Here is an 18,215-nt window from a genome sequence, read left to right on the forward strand (position 1 = left end):
CAGCGAAATACAGGATTGTGCATTGTTTGGCTTTTTTTTTTTTTTTTTATTGTCTTTTACTTCACCAGAGGTGCAATTAAGGAAGGAAGGACATGAGTCTTGGTGAGCTCACACAAATGTGTCACAGAGTGAGAGCACCAGAGGTGTGAACATTTCCTTGGCTGAGCTCTTCATGAGATGAGTTGCTGAAGTAGTGGGAGACTCTTGATTCAGAATCATGGACAGTCTGCATGGGCTTAACCCGCGGGAAAAAAAAAATATAAAAATCTTGTCTTTAATATTTCAGCTTGTTTTAAAATTATTTTATATTTGTTCATTTTGATTATTTTATGTTAATTGTAAATTGTACTAGAGGAAAATAATTACATGCACTAACCAACCATATATGAATCCTTTATAAAATACAATTTTAAAAAGCCTTCCAATGTTCTTATTGCAGTTACAACACTTGTATAAAATGCATCTGTTTTTACACATCATTTTTACCTTGCTTTGAGGAAGACAGATTCCTAAGTTAACATCCAATTAATAACTTGTCTTGTTACAAACATTTGTAAATAACATATCACAATCTGATTTTGCTTATGCTGAGTAATGAAAGAGACTACTAAACCTGCCACCGATCTTCTGAATTGCAGTAAAATTCTTCAGTGCTCTAAACTGATTTACAGATGTTTTTAAGGCATTTCTGTTTTAATGCTGGAAGAACAAAAGAAAATTGAAGTCAGAACAGATCTTACAAGGAGTATATTAAAACCATACATGGTTCAATAAATCTCTATTTTAATACCTTAAAAAATCTTCATCGGGAGAAATAGCACTCTGAAGAAAGTCAGCAAATACTCTGTGGGTATCTAAAACTTCTTGTTATATATTCTTAATAAAGTATGTAGAGGTTTAAATAGAAAACATACTTACTGTGGGAGTAAGCAACTCTTTTGACTTGTTCACAGACATAACTTGCATTTTTCAAGAACCAGGAATAGTATTCAACACAGTACCTAAAGAAATAAAGTTAGGAGAGTACTGTCCTGCTATCTTACATAAGCATAGCTGAATGCACTTCATGCTGCTAATATTGCACTTTGAACATAGAAACAAAGAGATTCTGACCTCACCTATGACATTAAATACTGGGAAAAATTCAGCTGAGCAACATTCACCCAGTCTGACAAATGGAGGCCAGATCAGTGCCCTGGGGGCCCATCTGGGACTCAGACAGTAGCCACAGACTCAAAAATAAGCACTGGTGATTGAAAATTGTCATTTTTTTGAAATAGCATGATGGATTATTTTAAGAAGACAGAAGCAAGTGAAACTGCTGTCAGATTTTACCTCATGGCTTCCTTTCTGGAATATTTTCTTCGACCAACACAGAGGCAGAGCTGGAAAAACCTGCACAGCTCCATCACACAAGGATTGATCTTCTGCACTATGACTGTGACAGGAGGTGAGGTCACACGGGACTCTTTGAGGATTGCTTGTGGACACCCTAGGAAAAATATAACTGTGTAATAATTCATAGACTTATCCCATGAAATTCCCTGTAATTACTTATCTGGGCTAAGGGAAATATGCAGATTAAAGAGCTCACGTAGGTATCTTAAAATCAAGTCTGAGTGAGGCAGATAATTGAAAAGAAAGCCACACGCAGTCTGGCAGTTGTTAGACTTATAGCACAAATATTCTTTTCAATTTATTATTTATCATTTCTAGTTAGTTATTAAAATCCATGTTGCTTTTATTTATCACAAATATAAGGAACAACTCTAAAGATGTAATTTATTTATTGTTACTTCTTTAGGTGGAGGTTCAGTTGATGACAGCACCATACACTTATTATATTTGATATTTTCTATATAGATATGATACTTTAATGCAATAGCCATTTCTATTTTCACACTCTTTCCTACACACACCCTCTAAGTCTGAATCCTAGGCTAAATACAACAGAGCTAATAAGCAGTCAGCCTCTCACTGTTCTCTTCATCTCCTTTTTAGCCTCATTAACAAAAGAAACATGATTTATGCAGAGGTTATGGCTTTCTCTCTGTCTATTTCTGCATTTGTCTCCCATTTTCCCCTCTTGTTTCCAGCAAATTGAATCATCAGCTAATTTCAGACAACTTTTTAGAGACAGGTAAAAATCCTCTGGATAAATACTTTCCTACAGGTGTCTTGAAAACTACCAAGAAACTGAAGGAGAAGAGGTCAATTTTTGCCTGCATTGAGAGGAAGGTAGGAATCATTTCTCCATTTTACTCTTGGTCGGCTGCCAGTTGGTTAATCCATGGGTTTTTGTTTGTTTGTTTGTTTTTCCTTCAGGTTACCACTATTATGTTAACTTAAGAAAAATGCAGGAAAATGGTGTAGTGAGGGCTGGACTCCCTCTCCCCTCTCTGAAATCAAATAAAAGGAAAATATCTAGTTTATTCTGTTCATTGAATCTTCTCCAGTCAGCAGTGAGAGAGAAACATTTGTACACCAAACAGTTCACCCCAGCAGGAAATGCACCTGTGCCAGGCTGCAGATAATGTAATAAAACAGAATAGGTGATGGCAGGTTATAAGAATTGCTATGTGGGTGTTTTCCTTTTTTTTCCTTTTTTTTTTTTTTTTTTAGTGTGAAATACAATCTCCTTTCAGCGTCCCTTTCTGTTATAGAAAAGAGAAAACAAAGCAAGGTGAAAATGAGGGAAGCTTAGAAAGGGTAATACAAAACTGCAGCTGCTTTTATATTTTTTTTTTCAGTGTTTTTCTTTACTATATTAAGAGAAAACCTAACATTAGCCATAATCTTGTCTTCTTGAAGCCTTACTCTGGCACGCATCATCTTGAGTCTTTGCCTTTGCTGTTAGTTAAGTTAACTTAGTTAACAGTTGTGTTATGGTAGGTAAAAATCAAACAGCTTGCTAGAAAAAACAAATGCAACATTTAAACTGTGCTGAAAGGCTAGGACATGGCTGAAATAGGCATGTAACCACTTCACCTTAGTGCATTAAATAATGTCACTCTGCAGAGGAGATGCTGTGGGGAGGCACAATTTGGGTCTTGCAGTGTGCAGCTCGTGCTGCCCCCTACGTGCAGCAAGCTTTCCAAAGGTGCTGACCCTGTGCCAGCACTCCAAAAAAATGAGGGACATCCCTGCAAACACCACTCTGGAACTGAAAGAAGATAACCAGGGACCATGCCGGGAGAAGCCATATTTTGCATGACCTGGGTGTTCTTCTCCCTTCCACCCACTGAGTTGGAAGACCCCTAAACTGGGGAGAAAAGGCAGCAGCCATGGGATTGCTGGCTGGCTTTTCCACCCGTGAAACCAGCAGCAGGCTTTGGCCACATGCCTAGATAAACTGTCTTACCTGCAGAGCATAATCCCCTTAGACAGTGTAATTGTATTTCCAGGTTCACATGTCTCACATACTTTATAGCTTTGGGCCATCTTATGTTATGCGATAGGAGAGGTTACGGAGGTTAAATTTGGACTAATGAAGTTCTGTTGAAATAAGACTGAGTTGTCTAGTGCTGACAAGAAGTTTAATATAAAATGGCATCCGTGGGCAGGAGGAAAATAGAGGCACTGCCAAGCTGAAAGAGATTGCTATGAAACAATTTGTCTTCTTCCAGAGCTTGCCCAAGGTAGCAAAAATCATGGAGGAGTAATGGGCAGCCCTTGCAGCTCCCATACTCATGGTCCCCTCTGAAAAAGGACCACTGGCTGTGTGTCACAGACAATGCACTGTAATTAGTCAGTGATGAGCGAGAGGGAGCCCCATTTCCCTCAATCTCAGCAGTTTTGCATGATCGCTAGCACTTGACACATCTTGATTTTTTCCACTTGCTGGCAATTAGAAATGACTGATATCTTGTTTTAACAAACACTCTTCATGTTAATAACTGAACATCAGAGCAAGCAGTGATGAGTTTTTAGTATAAGTTATCCATTAAAAAGGGATGTTATATTTGCTGGGAATAATTACAACTTCCTAAAAGCTGCCCTCCAATGAATCTCAATGTCTCCACCAAAGTAGGTACTCACTATTCCATCTAACAGGTGTTAGTGCTTTGCTCAAGCTGTGCATTCTGCCAGCAGAAATTCAGCTCTATCTAAATGTAAATTGAATGACTGCAATTTCAATGTGGATTCATTTATGTAGGAAAGAGAAGTCAAATAAAAAAGTTGAAAGTTAAACAAATTGCTCTGGTTTTCATTTCTAACAATAATTTCATTTTAAATTGATGTTGTATTTACATAATACTGTATTTAATGCTGATTTTTTTTTCAATTAATGTTAGATTTAATTTTATTTGGATTGGATAGTATACTTGCATGACGGCATTGAAATCAATATTTTCAGTGCTTCATAGTCATTTTTTATCTCATTGTAATAAATTTCTACTGTGAGAGGTTTTTTGTTTTGTTTTGTTTTGGTTTGGTTCCTACAAATTCAGATTGAAGCAAAAAGATTTATATGTAGGAATTTATTTTAAAACTTTCCTTTCTAACATTTTTCTTTTCTAAGAAAATGAGTTAGTACAGGGAAGAGAGCGCAGGAAACTCACTTTCCTATGCAGAGCTTTGCTCTTGCCCTTTTGAAATTACTATGCTACTGTTGCAGGCAGATAAGTGACCAGTTCGTGCTGCACTAAAGAGCCCTTTCCATTAGGAACTGAATATCACCTCTCTTTGACACTTAGATTAAATTTTGCCATCAGCGAAAAGCAATGTTTTGGCTACTGTGAATAATTCAGGCTTACAATATCCCTCTCTGCATGCTATAATATGCACTCAAATATTTTATCAGTTGGCATACTATAAATAAACAAATAAATAAATAGATCCACTTTTGTGATTTAAGAAATGACTTCATGGAATAACGTCTTCCCTTCGCACCATCAAGAGTGTCAAGAAATCAAACTATATTCATGATATTATATCGGTTCATTTTCTTCATGCAATGTATGTCATGGGGGTTAAGATGAGGACTTTTTTTTTTTTTAAGTGAAATGAAAAAAATATCAAAAATTTAACAAAAAATGTTGAAAGGATAACTAGCTCCTTAATATAATGGTTTGAAAGGCCTCTTAACATCAAGAACTGTTTCTTGTCTCACCACCAGTGAGTCTTCTCCTTAGAAGCAGGTCTCAGTAGATAGTGTTTTACTGCAGTTTTCCCAAGCCTCCCAGGCAACAGATTCCTCTCCAGCCTCTTTGCCACTGCCTTTCTTGCAGGTCTCCCCCCATTGTGTTTGTGTGATCACTTGATGCTGTTGTCAAAATCCTTTGTATTCATAATCAGTATTTTTAATTAACTACAATAACATCAATAACATTATTTTCTCCAAGAACGGATGCCCCACTGAGTCCTATGCTCTCAAATGCTTTCTTCTCCTAATAGCATGATTGAAAAGAAAAGAAAAAAAAAGAGAGAAAAAAAAAAAGAGAAAAAAAAAAAAGAGAAAAAAAGACAAACAAACCAACTTCTGCTGGTAAATTCAGCCAACCAGAACTATGAAAAACCTGATCAGAATCACTAAAAGCTACAAAAATTAACAGCAGAGGATGCTATTGTTGGGTTGCTGCAATAGGCAATGACAATAAAACCAAGGTAAAAAGCAGACAACACCAAAGATATAAGATGTTACTTCTCTCCTATTATGTGATTATTCCCAGCAACAGCAAACTGAAGATTTACAAAAGGACTTTTCTTGTCTGACACAACTATGCTTATCCCCTCACCATAATCCTTTGCAAACAGATAAAGGTGTGTTAGAATAATCAGACAGAAGTCAGTATTTAAAATATCATTACAAACTGTGAGATTAGCAGACAATCCAAAGCAAATCTTTGGCTTTAAGCCTCAAAGCAATCTCAGACAAAGACCTGAGGTTTGCCTGCATGGAGCTGGGGAATTGGCTGCATCTCCGATGCTCTGGGTTGGTTCCAGTAGCACAGAAGGAGACCACAAGGATGCAGAGTTTCCCTTCACCTGCTGATGCTCAGTTTTTCACTTTGCCTGTTCTGTTTTGACAGAACAGCAGCAGCTTTCTTGGTCAGACTTATTAGGAATCCATACCAAAGACCCACATTTTCCTTTAACAATATCAGACAGTGCAACTTATCTTTCCATCATCCCCATCAAACTATCACAAGCCATATAATCAGCATTTCTTTTTTTCCATCCTTGCCTACTGCCCTTCTGAATTTGCTGGCCCTACTTTGCTCAGATCATCTTTTTTTTTTTTTTCTTTTCTTTTTTTCTTCTATTTCCTATGTGTTCAAACACACCATCTGAAAAGTGTTATTTGATCGGCATTTTTGTCATTTGGACAAATACAAAATTCTTCTGTTTTTATCTATAATATCAAGACTAAATGATACTGAAGAGCCCCTCCAATTTAGTCTGATATATTACCATTGCACAGCCCAGCATCTATGCTTTTGGCATTAGACAGTCACTGCACAGAAAGATGAGCAGGCAAGGAACAGATTTCCGAAATCCCCTCTGGCAGTCCTCACGACCAAGCAAGACTCATGTTCCTGCTCATCCTCTCCAAGGAACAATCACATGTCTGGTAGCAGCATAGTCAACTTCACCGTGGGGACCAAAGAGCCTCTTCCCAGAGCATCCCATCTGTTTGTAGCTCTGTCACAGCTCTGAGCAGCCAAATAGGTGGATTTGGGGTGAAAGAGGCTGAGAACACAATCCTAACGCCAGGAAACCTTGGAAATGAGCCATATGTTTATTCTGGAAAAGATGGGGACCATTTCTTCCCTTTCTAGTCTTGTTTTCAGCCAGAGACACTGATCCTGAATTAATGTGCTACAGACTGAGCTCAGTGGTAGCTACCAAGTTTCTCTAAAAAGATTATGCTATGCTGAATAGCAGATAATCACAATCCCAGTTTGGAATATAGGCATGTAGATTTTGTCTGGATCCAAGTGCAGGCAGGCTGGATTTTCCCTCCAAATACAATATATGAAATCGTATTTGTAGGGAAATATGAAATATGAATATGAAATATGCAATATGAAATCACAAAAATGCCGAAGTACTTTTCCATGTGAATAACAAAGCTGGACCATGTACCCCAGCATATCCCTCAAATTTACTTTAATTCTATTAATTTACTTCTTTAACTCCATTAATTTAATTCCTTAATTCCATTAGCATTCTATGATTCTATGATTAATTACCAGGTTAGAAGGGAGTGCAATGCTTAATCAAGAGCTGAGATACATGCAACTTCAGTTCTACCTTGCCTGCAGCTCAGCTGGCCACGTGGTTTGGTTTACAGTGTGATCACCGGGAGGAAGGATTCCAGGCTGGGAGTAGAAAGGCCTGGTAGAGGTATTAAAGGTGTCTGCAGACCTGGAGGTATTAGAGGTATCTGCAGGATGAGATGTATTTTACCTAGTTTTAGGTGTTCATGATAGGTCTCATCTCAAATCAGCTACCCAGATCTGGGTAAAAAAATCCTGCCTTAAGCTCTGTTGGCATTAGTCCACTGGAAGAGTTATTATTTATTCCCTGTGATAAACCCATGAAACCCAATTCAGAATTTATATTCTACCATTCTACCACTCTTAGCATTGCTGGAGCAAGTAGAATTTTTTCTTCAGCTCTGTGACTTCTGATTTTGACTTTGATTGGGATTTGAAGCTGAGATTTATTCCCATTGTACTTATGAACTACGCTTCTACTTTGCAAATTTGGGAGTGGGCAGCCTGGACTCATTCATACGCCCAGAATCCAAAGCTGGGGCTGGATTCTCCCAGAGTGCAGACTCCCTTTCTGGCATTTTATTAGGTCCAGTTTTTGAAAGCATATATCCTCTTATTAAATACTTTCATAGAAATGTAATTTTTTTGCCTATATGACTAGATGACACTTATAAGTGGAGTGGCACATCATCATGTATTTACTACACTGAACTCTTAAATTCCAATTATTTTGGAATATAAAAGGAAAATCTGTGTTCTCCTGGAAATCTAGCTGATAACTGTCCTTCTTTAGCCAAAGAGGAACTTTGTAGTATTGAAAATTCGGGGTAATTCTGAAGATTTCATGTGTCAGGGATAGACTTAATCATTTTATTTGTACCAATAGGAGGATTTAAAGCATGACAATTTCTTTTGGAACAAAGGAATTTTAAGATCTCCCAACAGCCAATCCATGTTAAAATTGACACGTGGAGTACATGATTTCATTATATCATAATTTGTATTTTCAGGGTGAGGTTGTGTATGATTCAGAAATATGGAAACAATCCCTTTGACATTTTGTGTGTTTTACATTCATAAAATATACTATCAAGTACATGATACATGCACATTATTTCTGCATAGGAAAATTTGTATATGGGTATACTTTCAAACAGGCTACTATTTTTGCTGTATGCTCAGCTACTACTTACGGGCAATTGAGTGAAGTTTCAGAGTCACACCGGGCCGGTAGGGTGGAGTAGGCAGTACAGAGGAAAGCAAAACTGAAGGAGGAAGAAGAATATAACATGCTTTGACAGAACAGGAAAAAAAAAAAAAAAAAAAAGGAAGTTTGAACAAGAGTAACAAAAACACACTGAAGTCTCAGGCCACTAATAGACACTTCTGTAGATATTGATGCATAAATACCTTCACAGTCTCCTATTTCTATACATATTATTTTTATTTTCATAAATGTGCTGACTGACGCACTTTGCTATTTTCCCAGATCAATCTCACCTGGCTCTGTTTGCATCAGTTTGCTGGCTTCTTGAGGAGGGATGGTCTGCATCCAAAATGCATACGTATCACCTGAGGGAACAGAAGGACACATAACATCATTCAGAAAATTTGTTATTTGTATATTGAGAAGAACATCCTGCTATGTATGAGACTGCTCAACAGACAGGGGTCCTTACCCAATACTTCCAGAGGCTTATAAAAATGGCATAATGAAAAAGGAAGGGCAGAAGCTGTATTTATTAGAACTTGGAAAGTGCATGGGCTAAGGAAAGAGGATTTAAAGAAGATATTTTTAGTAGAGACCTAGAGAATCAGCTCTATTTTATAGTCGGTTTTAGTTTCAGTGTTCCCTACCCCACCCCCGCCCAGGTCTATTCACTGGATTTGGAGCAAAATGTGAGCAAAGAATTGAGTGGCAGATCTGTCCACGAGAAGCAGGACCTGTGTTTTCCCCCAAACAGTAAGAACTGCAGGATGGCTCCTCTACCCTATGTTAGCACCTCTACAGTAAAGAAATCTACTCACTAGAGACCAAGAGTTGGTCTCCCTGAAGGGCCTCCTAACATCCACCTCTGAAACATGGCTTGGGTTGGGCTTTTGGCCAAACTCCATAGCTAGCGGGGTAAAGTAGGTTTTGGTCCTCTGCACAGAACTCACCAGGGCTGGTCTGCAAGGCTGATGATGTGGCCAAGCTCTCCCCAGCAGCCGGAGGGGCTCCAACTGTGCCTCTTGGTCTTGAAGCATCCACGTGCAGTGATGGAAACCCTGATCCCTTCACACCAACCATCTTTGGCCATGGTGGGGACCTTGTGGTGGGGATGTCCTCCCCTTTCAGGGCAAGAGGGGTGCTGGTAGCTGGAGAAGCTGAAGACAGAGGGAAGGCACCATAAATGTCCTGTGAGTGCTGGTGCCCCATGGCAACAGCAAGCATAACATGCTGGGGGACAATACTACCTAAAATACACCCAGAAAATCCCATTTGCTCCTCAAGTGCTTCCGCTGGCGGCTGACATTCAATTTTTCACTTAATTTTATTAATTATGGTTTTTATTTTTTCTTTCCAGGAAAACATGGGAAGTACCACTAAAGTTAGAAACTTTAACTGAGGACATAGAATAATAGAATGGTTTGGATTGGAAGGGACCTTAAAAATCATCTAATTCCAGCCCCACATTCCAATGTCCAAGTGTTCATAAACAAAAAAAGAAAATGTCGTGTTCCTTCAGAGTGTTTTTTTTACATAAATTATTTTTTATTTCCTAGACTTTTTTTACTACAGATGGAAAGATTAAAGCTCTTGTCTATGTGACGGGAAGCAGGCAGGTACTGGAGGGCAGATAGTGGAATTGGAGAACCGATGACATTTTTGTGGCAGGAATGACAACCAGTCACTCACTACTGAAGGTTATATAAAATCAAAGATGTTACCAATTTAAAATCAAAATCAATGTTTTTTTTAATTTTTTTTATTTTTATTTTTTTTAAATTTCAACTATTTTAATTAAATAAAGTACAGAAAAAATGCCAATAAGAAGAAATAAAAAAAACAACAAAACTTTTTCTTGGTTTAAAACAAACATTTTTTTTTCTTTACTTCTCTCTCTCCTTGAGAAATTTTGTAAATAAAACATTAAAAAAAAAATCTGGTAAAAATGCTATTGAGTGCATTACTGGCCTGATCTGAGGACAAACTTTTACCTTACTCTGTAATTGTAGTTTAGCATCACTGATGTGTGCAGCAAAGATAAGCGATCACTTGTTGAGATATTAATCAAGGAGAATATAAAGATCTGGAAATATTAACTCACTTTTAAATGTCCACTTGTGTTCTACTGATGGATCCATGGTTTTGTTTGAGTCTTCCTGTAATTTCATGAAGCTTGAAAAAATTGAATCTAGATCTTTGAGGTATGAGAAGATAATGTTAGTACACTCAGCATCCATAGAATATCATATAATAGAAAGGAAATAAATCAGTTCCTTTTGCACCAGAACCTGATGTCTTTTTAAAAGAAAGTTACTGGCAAAGTGTCTTTATTATTATTATTATTATTATTACTTCTTTTTAAACAGGTGAGAAACTTCCTACAGCTTTCAGTGAAAGTGAACTTGTCAATGATTTCCATGTCTTCCTGTTTTAATCCACGATCCAAAATAAGAAGTAGTCACTGGCAGCAATAAGAGGTCAGCATCTGCAGCCAGCTCAACCTGGCAAAGAAGTTGTGCGTGGAGGAGCCATGCAGCACGCTGTCTATTTGACTCCTTTCTGAAGGTTACTCACATAAATGCAGGTTACTTGTGCTGAGAGCTAAGGGAGATAACCCTTTAGATCAAGAATATTACAGAGCCTTCTCAGCCCAGTGCTGAATCCCGTGAAAGCTCTGATCCCGGGAGCTTTTGTTTGTTCCTCCAACAGAAGACGTCATATTCAATAATTTAAATGTTTGTAAACTTTACTTATTTTTACAAGATGGGAAAGGAGCATTCATTACAAGTGCTACCTGGGCATGGTTTTCACTGTTGTTGCTGTTTCTTTTTATTCCCCAGGATGTACTTACCCAGGTCAGATGATGCGTTACCGGAAAATGTGTAATTAATAACAGGGGACTTCTCCAATATTTTCCAAAAGTCAGACGGATTTCTCCCTGCAAATATACATGATTAAAAATATGAAGACAGACTTGTTTCTAGTATAAAAGTCATCATTGAAAGTAAATAGGACAATATTTTGTGCTAGAATGATTTTTTCATTTACCTGTTTGGCCTGTCATCACACAGATGTAGATACAGTCTGAATCATTGCTCTGACGCACTAAAAGGCAAAAAAAAGTAAAACGGATCATTGTTACTAGTTTTCATTATATGATATTATCTTAAACAGCGAAACACAAACCCGTAATAGTATGTGGCTACTACAATTAGCCAAATATTTTCATTCAGATTTGACTTTGACAAAATCTCAATCCAGCACCAAATCCAAATGCTAATATTTCTAGGAGAAATGTTTCTCCTAGTTTAAAATTTTTAATTTAATTAAAATTCTTAATACAAGCATTTTTACAAGGAAAAAAAAATTCAAAAAAATATAGCACATATCATTCCATAGGGTCATAATTTCCTAAAATACCAGCATTCAATAATAATTCAACACACTGTCAAGTAAAACATATACGTTCATAGAAACATACACACCTCTATATTATATATTAATAATATTAATATATTATTAATATAATATTAATATATTCTTAATATATTATCTATATATTATGTGTGTGCATATATATATACACATATATATACACATATTGTTCCTCTAAGGAGACTGTTTTACAACTGCAGTCATGCTTTACAGCATAAATGCTGCCAAATAAGAGCAATAAGGTTTTATATGCATTTCTATGCTTGTTTCCTTGCCAGAACTAAATCACACAAATAAGACAATGATAAATGTTTAAGAGGAAATGCAAACCTGAGAGAATAGAAGTAGATTTGAAAATTTCTGTGAGATAACTGGTGGAGTTTCCAATTGTATCAACAAGTAAAGCTGTAAAATCTAGACAACAAAATACATAAAGTTTATATTTGAAAACATATTCAACTATCTACATTATCAGAAATCATTTTTCTAACTGATCATATTTTGAATATGTGCTTGTACATTAAAATTATTGAAATATCTAAAAGTTCAGAACTTTTCTGCTGTATAGGAGTAGACTTAGGAAGCCATTGGAATACTCTGTGGAAATACGTGTCAAAGATTGTATGCAAAATAGCACCAATGTGCATAAATGAAAACTTAAATAGAATCTATCTGTTCAAGAGAGCAATTTAAAGTAACACTCTATAAAGGCTGCTTAAATATGGAAGAAGAGCCCAAGCCTGTAGGCTCTGTGGCACTGATTACCTATCTGCCACATGGGACCATGTGGGGACATGTGATTATCCATCTACTCTGAGGTCTGCTTCAGAAAAACAGATGCTGTTAGCTCAAAAAATGGTTAGTGGTGGAGCTATGATTTATTTTATTTTATTTTATTTTATTTTATTTTATTTTTTATTTTTTAACTAACAGGCTCTAGTGGTAACAGGTCAATGTTCTCATTTAGGAGTGACAGACACTACCTCTTGCAGCCTGTGTTGGGCCCACAATTTCCACTGCCTGGGTGGGTGCTCTAACAATTACATTTTGGATTTGGGGCAGGAAGATTTAAGTTTCTGCACCACCCTCCAGTGCAGACTGGGTCATTACACAACAAGGCTTGTGAGCTGTGTGTGCCGAGAAGGAAAAAAAAAAAACAAAACACAAAAACACTGTGTCTCTCTTCGGGGGTCATCACATGCAGTGTACAGGGCATGGGTTCTGGTTCCCAGTTGCTGAGCCACTCCTGATACCTCACATTAAGCAGCCACAGGATTCAATCGCTCCAATCCATCCTGGAATGTTAAATACTGTGAGATCAGGGGTGTGAATCAGGACCATAGGTGAATGATTTGCCCAAATAGCATTTGACACTATTAAACAGCTCAATGCAGGCATTAATCCTTACTTTTCACTCCTGTTTTGCTTATTGAGGTTATTGGATTCTGTTGGTGTAGAGAAACCCTTGTTTTTCTTCTGTGAGTCAACTTAGGAGAGCAAAAGTGGCTAAGATAACGTATTAAAAAATGCCATATTGTCTTTCCTGCACTGCTTTTTGTACTCAGAGAAGGAAAGCAAGGTCCTTCCACCAGGCAAGCCATGCTGCTCACTTGACTGATGGCTCCATCCCAGAGTGGCCAGTTGGGTGCAACCACCTGAGATTTTCATCAAGTTTCCCCAGAGGTTCATAGCAGCACTCACTGTGAGTAATGGCTGCTGACTTCAGTACGGTGATGCTATTTGTACAAAAATAAAAAGCCTGCAGAGCTCAGGCTGCAGCCTTCAGCTCCAAAGGAAATAATTTACCTTAAGCACATTCAATTGCCAACCTCTTTTGTGTACCTACCTGTCAAGTCATTTGTCACGTTGTTTAAACAGTAGCAGTAATGCATAGGAAACTTGCCAGGGTCAACATTTTTCAGGCTAGAAACTGTGGAGAGAGAAGGAGAAAATGGGTATCTTGATGCACATGCCACGTGAGAGGAACCGCTCCTGTGCGGAGCACGCTGAGGCACTCACTGTTATAAACGGTGACTGACACTTTGTGGAAGGCAAACGAGCTGTAAGACGTGACGCTCAGCAAAGAGAAGAGTTTTTTGGTACCTGCAGAAATACATGCCCATGCTATTAGCGGTTGGAACAAATTATGTGAACAGAATGTTTCGGCTCTGCTCATTTGGTTTCTAAAAGACTCCTGAGGTGCTGATGCTATACAGCTGCCTGAGACTCAATTCCTTTTCATTTCCACCGAGGGAAGGATCATTGGTACTACTTTTTTTTTTTTTTTAATTCAAGCAAGCAAATCTGCACTGTGTTATACAGTGCTTTCTAAAGGCATTCCATAAGTAATTATGCTATGCCTATATATAAACACTCTAATTTCTAAATTCTTTTGGGGTAGACAGCTATCTGCATTATAAATGTGCAAGAGTAACTTGCTCTGAGAGTTAATTCTGGAGGCAGAGAGCATGCATTTATGGCTTCTCCTGCTAACACCATCAGTCCTCTATCTCATTCACCGCGGGGCTGACAGCCTGCGTGACCTGCCCAGCCTCTGCAGCATTACCTCTGAGTGCCGTGCTCAGCATGCCGTTCACCAGCTCGGTCAGGTTAAGAGCAGCCAGATCCACAGACTTTGCAGGCAGCTCTGGAAAAGAAAGGGTCTCTGAGCATCTAGAAATGGCTGCTAATCCCGTTTGCATACAGCAGAAAGCTTCCAGAACGGGAAAATGAAATAAGCTGTTTATGTATTGAGGCACACTGAAAGAAACTGTGGTTAGAAAATGAATATTCCGGGAGTGCAGAGAGAAGTTGGGAAAATAACAAGATAGAGCAGGCCGTGCAATGGCAGGCCAAAATTCAGGTAGGGCTCTGTGTCCCCTGCTCCCTTGAGCATGCCCTGCAGCAGGCTGCCAGGAGCAGCACCCAGTCCTGGCGTTTTGGTGCCCCCTCGTGATGGGCAATGTGCATTTTCTTCCGAAAGAAAAGCAGGTCACTCTTCACAGATCACGAATGGAGGTAAAAGTACCTGGGAAATCCCCAGTGCAACATAGAACTGTGATGAAAACACAGATTTTATTTATTTATTTATTTATTTTTGGAGCTACCTTGATGGCTACACTACTACCACAGATTAAATTGACTGCAGCTGAGACGCACGTTTTATTTAAAAAGATATTTTCTTCCCGTTGATGTTGCTTGTCTGTTTTTTCCAAGCTGAACTTTCAAATATGTTATTTTGCCTCCCTCCCACGAAGTCATAAAAGAGTAGAGTGGTATGGTGCCTCTGTGTGTGCGAGGAGGAAGGTCTGTGTCTGCATGACAGAGAGAGAAAAAACAGAGCAGGATGGAAAGAGAAGCACAGAAAGCCAGGACGAGAACAAAATCAAATTTGTGGAGAAATATGATTTTCTAATGATATCAGTATCATTTTTAACCTGTTCCAAACTGAGCGTGTTAAGGCAAGTGATACTGGAAATGACAGCCCGTCTTACAGACCATGGGAAGGGCTCTGGGAGGACAGTAAGGAGAAAGAGAAAATGTCACCTCACATTGCTGGAAGGACAGAGGTTAAAATGGATTAAGCAGGGATTTTCATAGTCCCGAGGAGCTGCCTGTGTTGGGGTGAGGAGCCCTTGCAGCAGTGGTGGCTTTGGGCTCACAGACTCTGCAGGAGAAAGGCCCACCCGCCAACACCTCCACACCTGGCACAATACCTCCCACCCCCTTAACACCCACACACAGGCTCGAGGGGATCCCCATGGGCTGCTTGTTACCTGCGGTAGCCAGCACTGCTGCTTGCTTCTCTCTCTTATTTTCTCTTCTTACGCATGAAGCTGTGAAGTGAAGAAAGAGACTTGAGGAACAGTTTTCCCTGTTGAGCTACCAAGTGGCCCTCAGTTGAGCTCTCCATCACTGTTACTTCACTGCTATTATTCATTGTAACTCAGACACCCATGGACATAAGCACTGCAAAGCAGGACACCAAGTATCTGCAACAGCAGCTGATCAAGTGCCTAGAAATAAGCGTGTCCCAAAAGATCTGTGATGTCCTTCAACTGCCAGCTAAAGGATGAAAACAGATTAAATATCAGAGCTTGCTCCTTTAACTCCAGAATCACAATAAAATATTGGTAACAAACTGCTTTTGCAGTCTGAAACTGGGCTTGCACGCAACACTGATTGCAAGGTACGTAGAGTAAGAAGGCTAAACCAAAAGGGACCTACATGGGCTGTACGCGTGTTTGTAATTTGGAGCAAGTGTTCAATTGAGGGCCACTCTAAAAAGCTGTGGTCTGGGAAACAGATTGGAGTGGGGCTCAGGAGTTTAGGCTCACTTCAATGACCAACAAGAGATGATACAAAGCAGGGATTTAACCATTGCAGGACAGGTTGAAGAGCAGGACTTTGGTATTTAAGCTCCCTATCCCATCACTGGAGAGCTGAGAGCCTCCAAAGGGTAATCCATAAGGCTCCTCAAACGTGCCAGCACTTGCTAACACTAAACTCCAATGTCTTTCTGAAGCTTCAGTGTCTGAGTCCATCCAAGCTCCCCAGTGAGAAGTCCTCTCCTGGGAGCTGGTGCTGAGGGTGGCTAGCCTGGTGAAGCTGGTGATGGCCCTCTCTGCATTATAGCCTAATGGGCAGAGCTATCACTAGAGTGTAGGAAACTTGGGGTCAGTTTCCTCTTCAGCAAGAGTAAAGCTGGAGGAGTGGAAACAGCAGAACAAAGAGGAGATGAGACTGCATAATCTGGTCGTTTTTATCCCAGGTGGGAAACCTGTATGCTTGTCCTTATTCTTACAAAATCTATTCCTTCTACAGAATGGAGTCTCAGGATACACTTCTTATCCTTCTCTCTTTATCGATGAATACATAAAAAGGAAAAATAACCTGTGGATAATCCATGGTACAAGGCCTGTAAATCATGGCTTCTGTTATGGTGCTAATCAGCGTTAATAACAAACTCCCAGACAGTATGAGCTAAATTCAGACTGGCAATCTAGCTGGTAAGAAGTCTTCTAACTCTTCTTTGTCTTTCTGTATAAACCCTTCTGACTCCATATTCAAGGCTTGGAAGCCAAGAATAGACCTTTGCCATCATCTGCCTCGTCCTGCTGTATGGCACCAGTCCTGGAGCCCCAGCCCATCAGTCTTGCCTTTGGAGGAGAAAAGAATAGAGAACCAAATCTGCTACGGATGTGGGAACAGGGAAAGATTTCAGGCTATGGGAGCAACTGGAAAAGATTTTTTTTTTTTTTTTCCCAGGGTAGCACCAAACCATCATCCTTACCTATGTTCCAAACCAGAAAAAGACACAGAAATCCCAGGCTTATCTTCACTGGCACATGCCAGCAGAACCACCGCATTATGAACTCTGACTCCCAGTGGTTTTGGCTGCTCTAGGAGAAAGAAATACTGTTTTGGTATTGTTACTGTTAGTGGTGTTGTGCAGTTTTGCCCAGACCTTGTCCCAGAATGATGTGACCATGAGAGTAATATTAGATTTCTTGGATGCGAAGAAAAGATTGGTGGTATAAATGACAAAGAATCAGAAATCACACAGTCAGTATTTTTTGTGTATGTATGAGTATAGCATATAACTCTTGCTCTTTGAGTCTTAAATAACTGTCTGTTTACTGGGACTTGGTGAGGCTGTCTACACAGTCTTCTCTGGCAGGATGAACTGCACCCAAAGCACACTGACACACTGGGTGCCCACTCTTTTTGTTGTTGCTGTTGTTGTTGAAACAAGACGACATTTATTTAGGTTCAATCAGATATCAATCGAGCTCCTTTTCTGCAGAACTGTTGCTTACCCAATCATACTTAATCTTGTATTTCTATAGTTAATTATTCTCACCCAGCTGTGTCCTATGCTGCCTTATAGATGGCTAGAAAAAAAAAAAAAAAAAAAAAAAAGGAAAAAAAGATGGAAGGTCCTTGCTTCCCTCCATTATTATTATTATTATTTAGAATATTGGAAAATATGAAATAAATATGTAGCCATCAGAAAAGTAGGGGTGTATCAAAATTAAAAAAAAAAACAACCAACACCATCTTTTTTTTATATCATTTATCTCCTCTCTTAGTAGCACACAGTGAACCATTATCTTGAAGATAGCACTGTTTGATTAACAAACTATTACCATCATGTTTAAAATTTTCCTCATATTTAATTCAATGGAGAATTAACACATTCTGAAAATAGTTTTGTACTTAGCAGTGCTAAAGAAACCCTGCCTTGGGATGATGAAATGATACCAAGCTTTTCTGTGTTTGAAACATCTGTGTTTGTTTGTCTGATGAGTTTAAAATGTTTAAGCATTAGCTCTGCAAATTCAAAC

General features: G+C 38.8%; 1 protein-coding gene across 1 annotated transcript; it reads right to left on the bottom strand.

Annotated features, from left to right (window-relative positions):
• Positions 1-655: 655 nt before the first annotated feature.
• HHLA1 (HERV-H LTR-associating 1) lies at positions 656-17,237 on the bottom strand. The gene is made up of 16 exons (XM_035556278.1): positions 17,162-17,237; positions 15,645-15,704; positions 14,435-14,515; positions 13,888-13,971; positions 13,715-13,798; positions 12,199-12,282; positions 11,482-11,538; positions 11,285-11,371; positions 10,535-10,627; positions 9,384-9,581; positions 9,248-9,250; positions 8,724-8,795; positions 8,417-8,488; positions 1,336-1,492; positions 919-1,001; positions 656-699 (listed from the first exon to the last, which is right to left on the bottom strand). The coding sequence occupies exons 1-16, from the start codon at positions 17,235-17,237 to the stop codon at positions 656-658; spliced, it is 1,335 nt and encodes a 444-aa protein (XP_035412171.1).
• Between the last annotated feature and the right edge of the window lie 978 nt (positions 17,238-18,215).

Source organism: Cygnus atratus, chromosome 2 (assembly GCF_013377495.2).
Source record: "Cygnus atratus isolate AKBS03 ecotype Queensland, Australia chromosome 2, CAtr_DNAZoo_HiC_assembly, whole genome shotgun sequence".
NCBI lineage: Eukaryota > Metazoa > Chordata > Aves > Anseriformes > Anatidae > Cygnus > Cygnus atratus.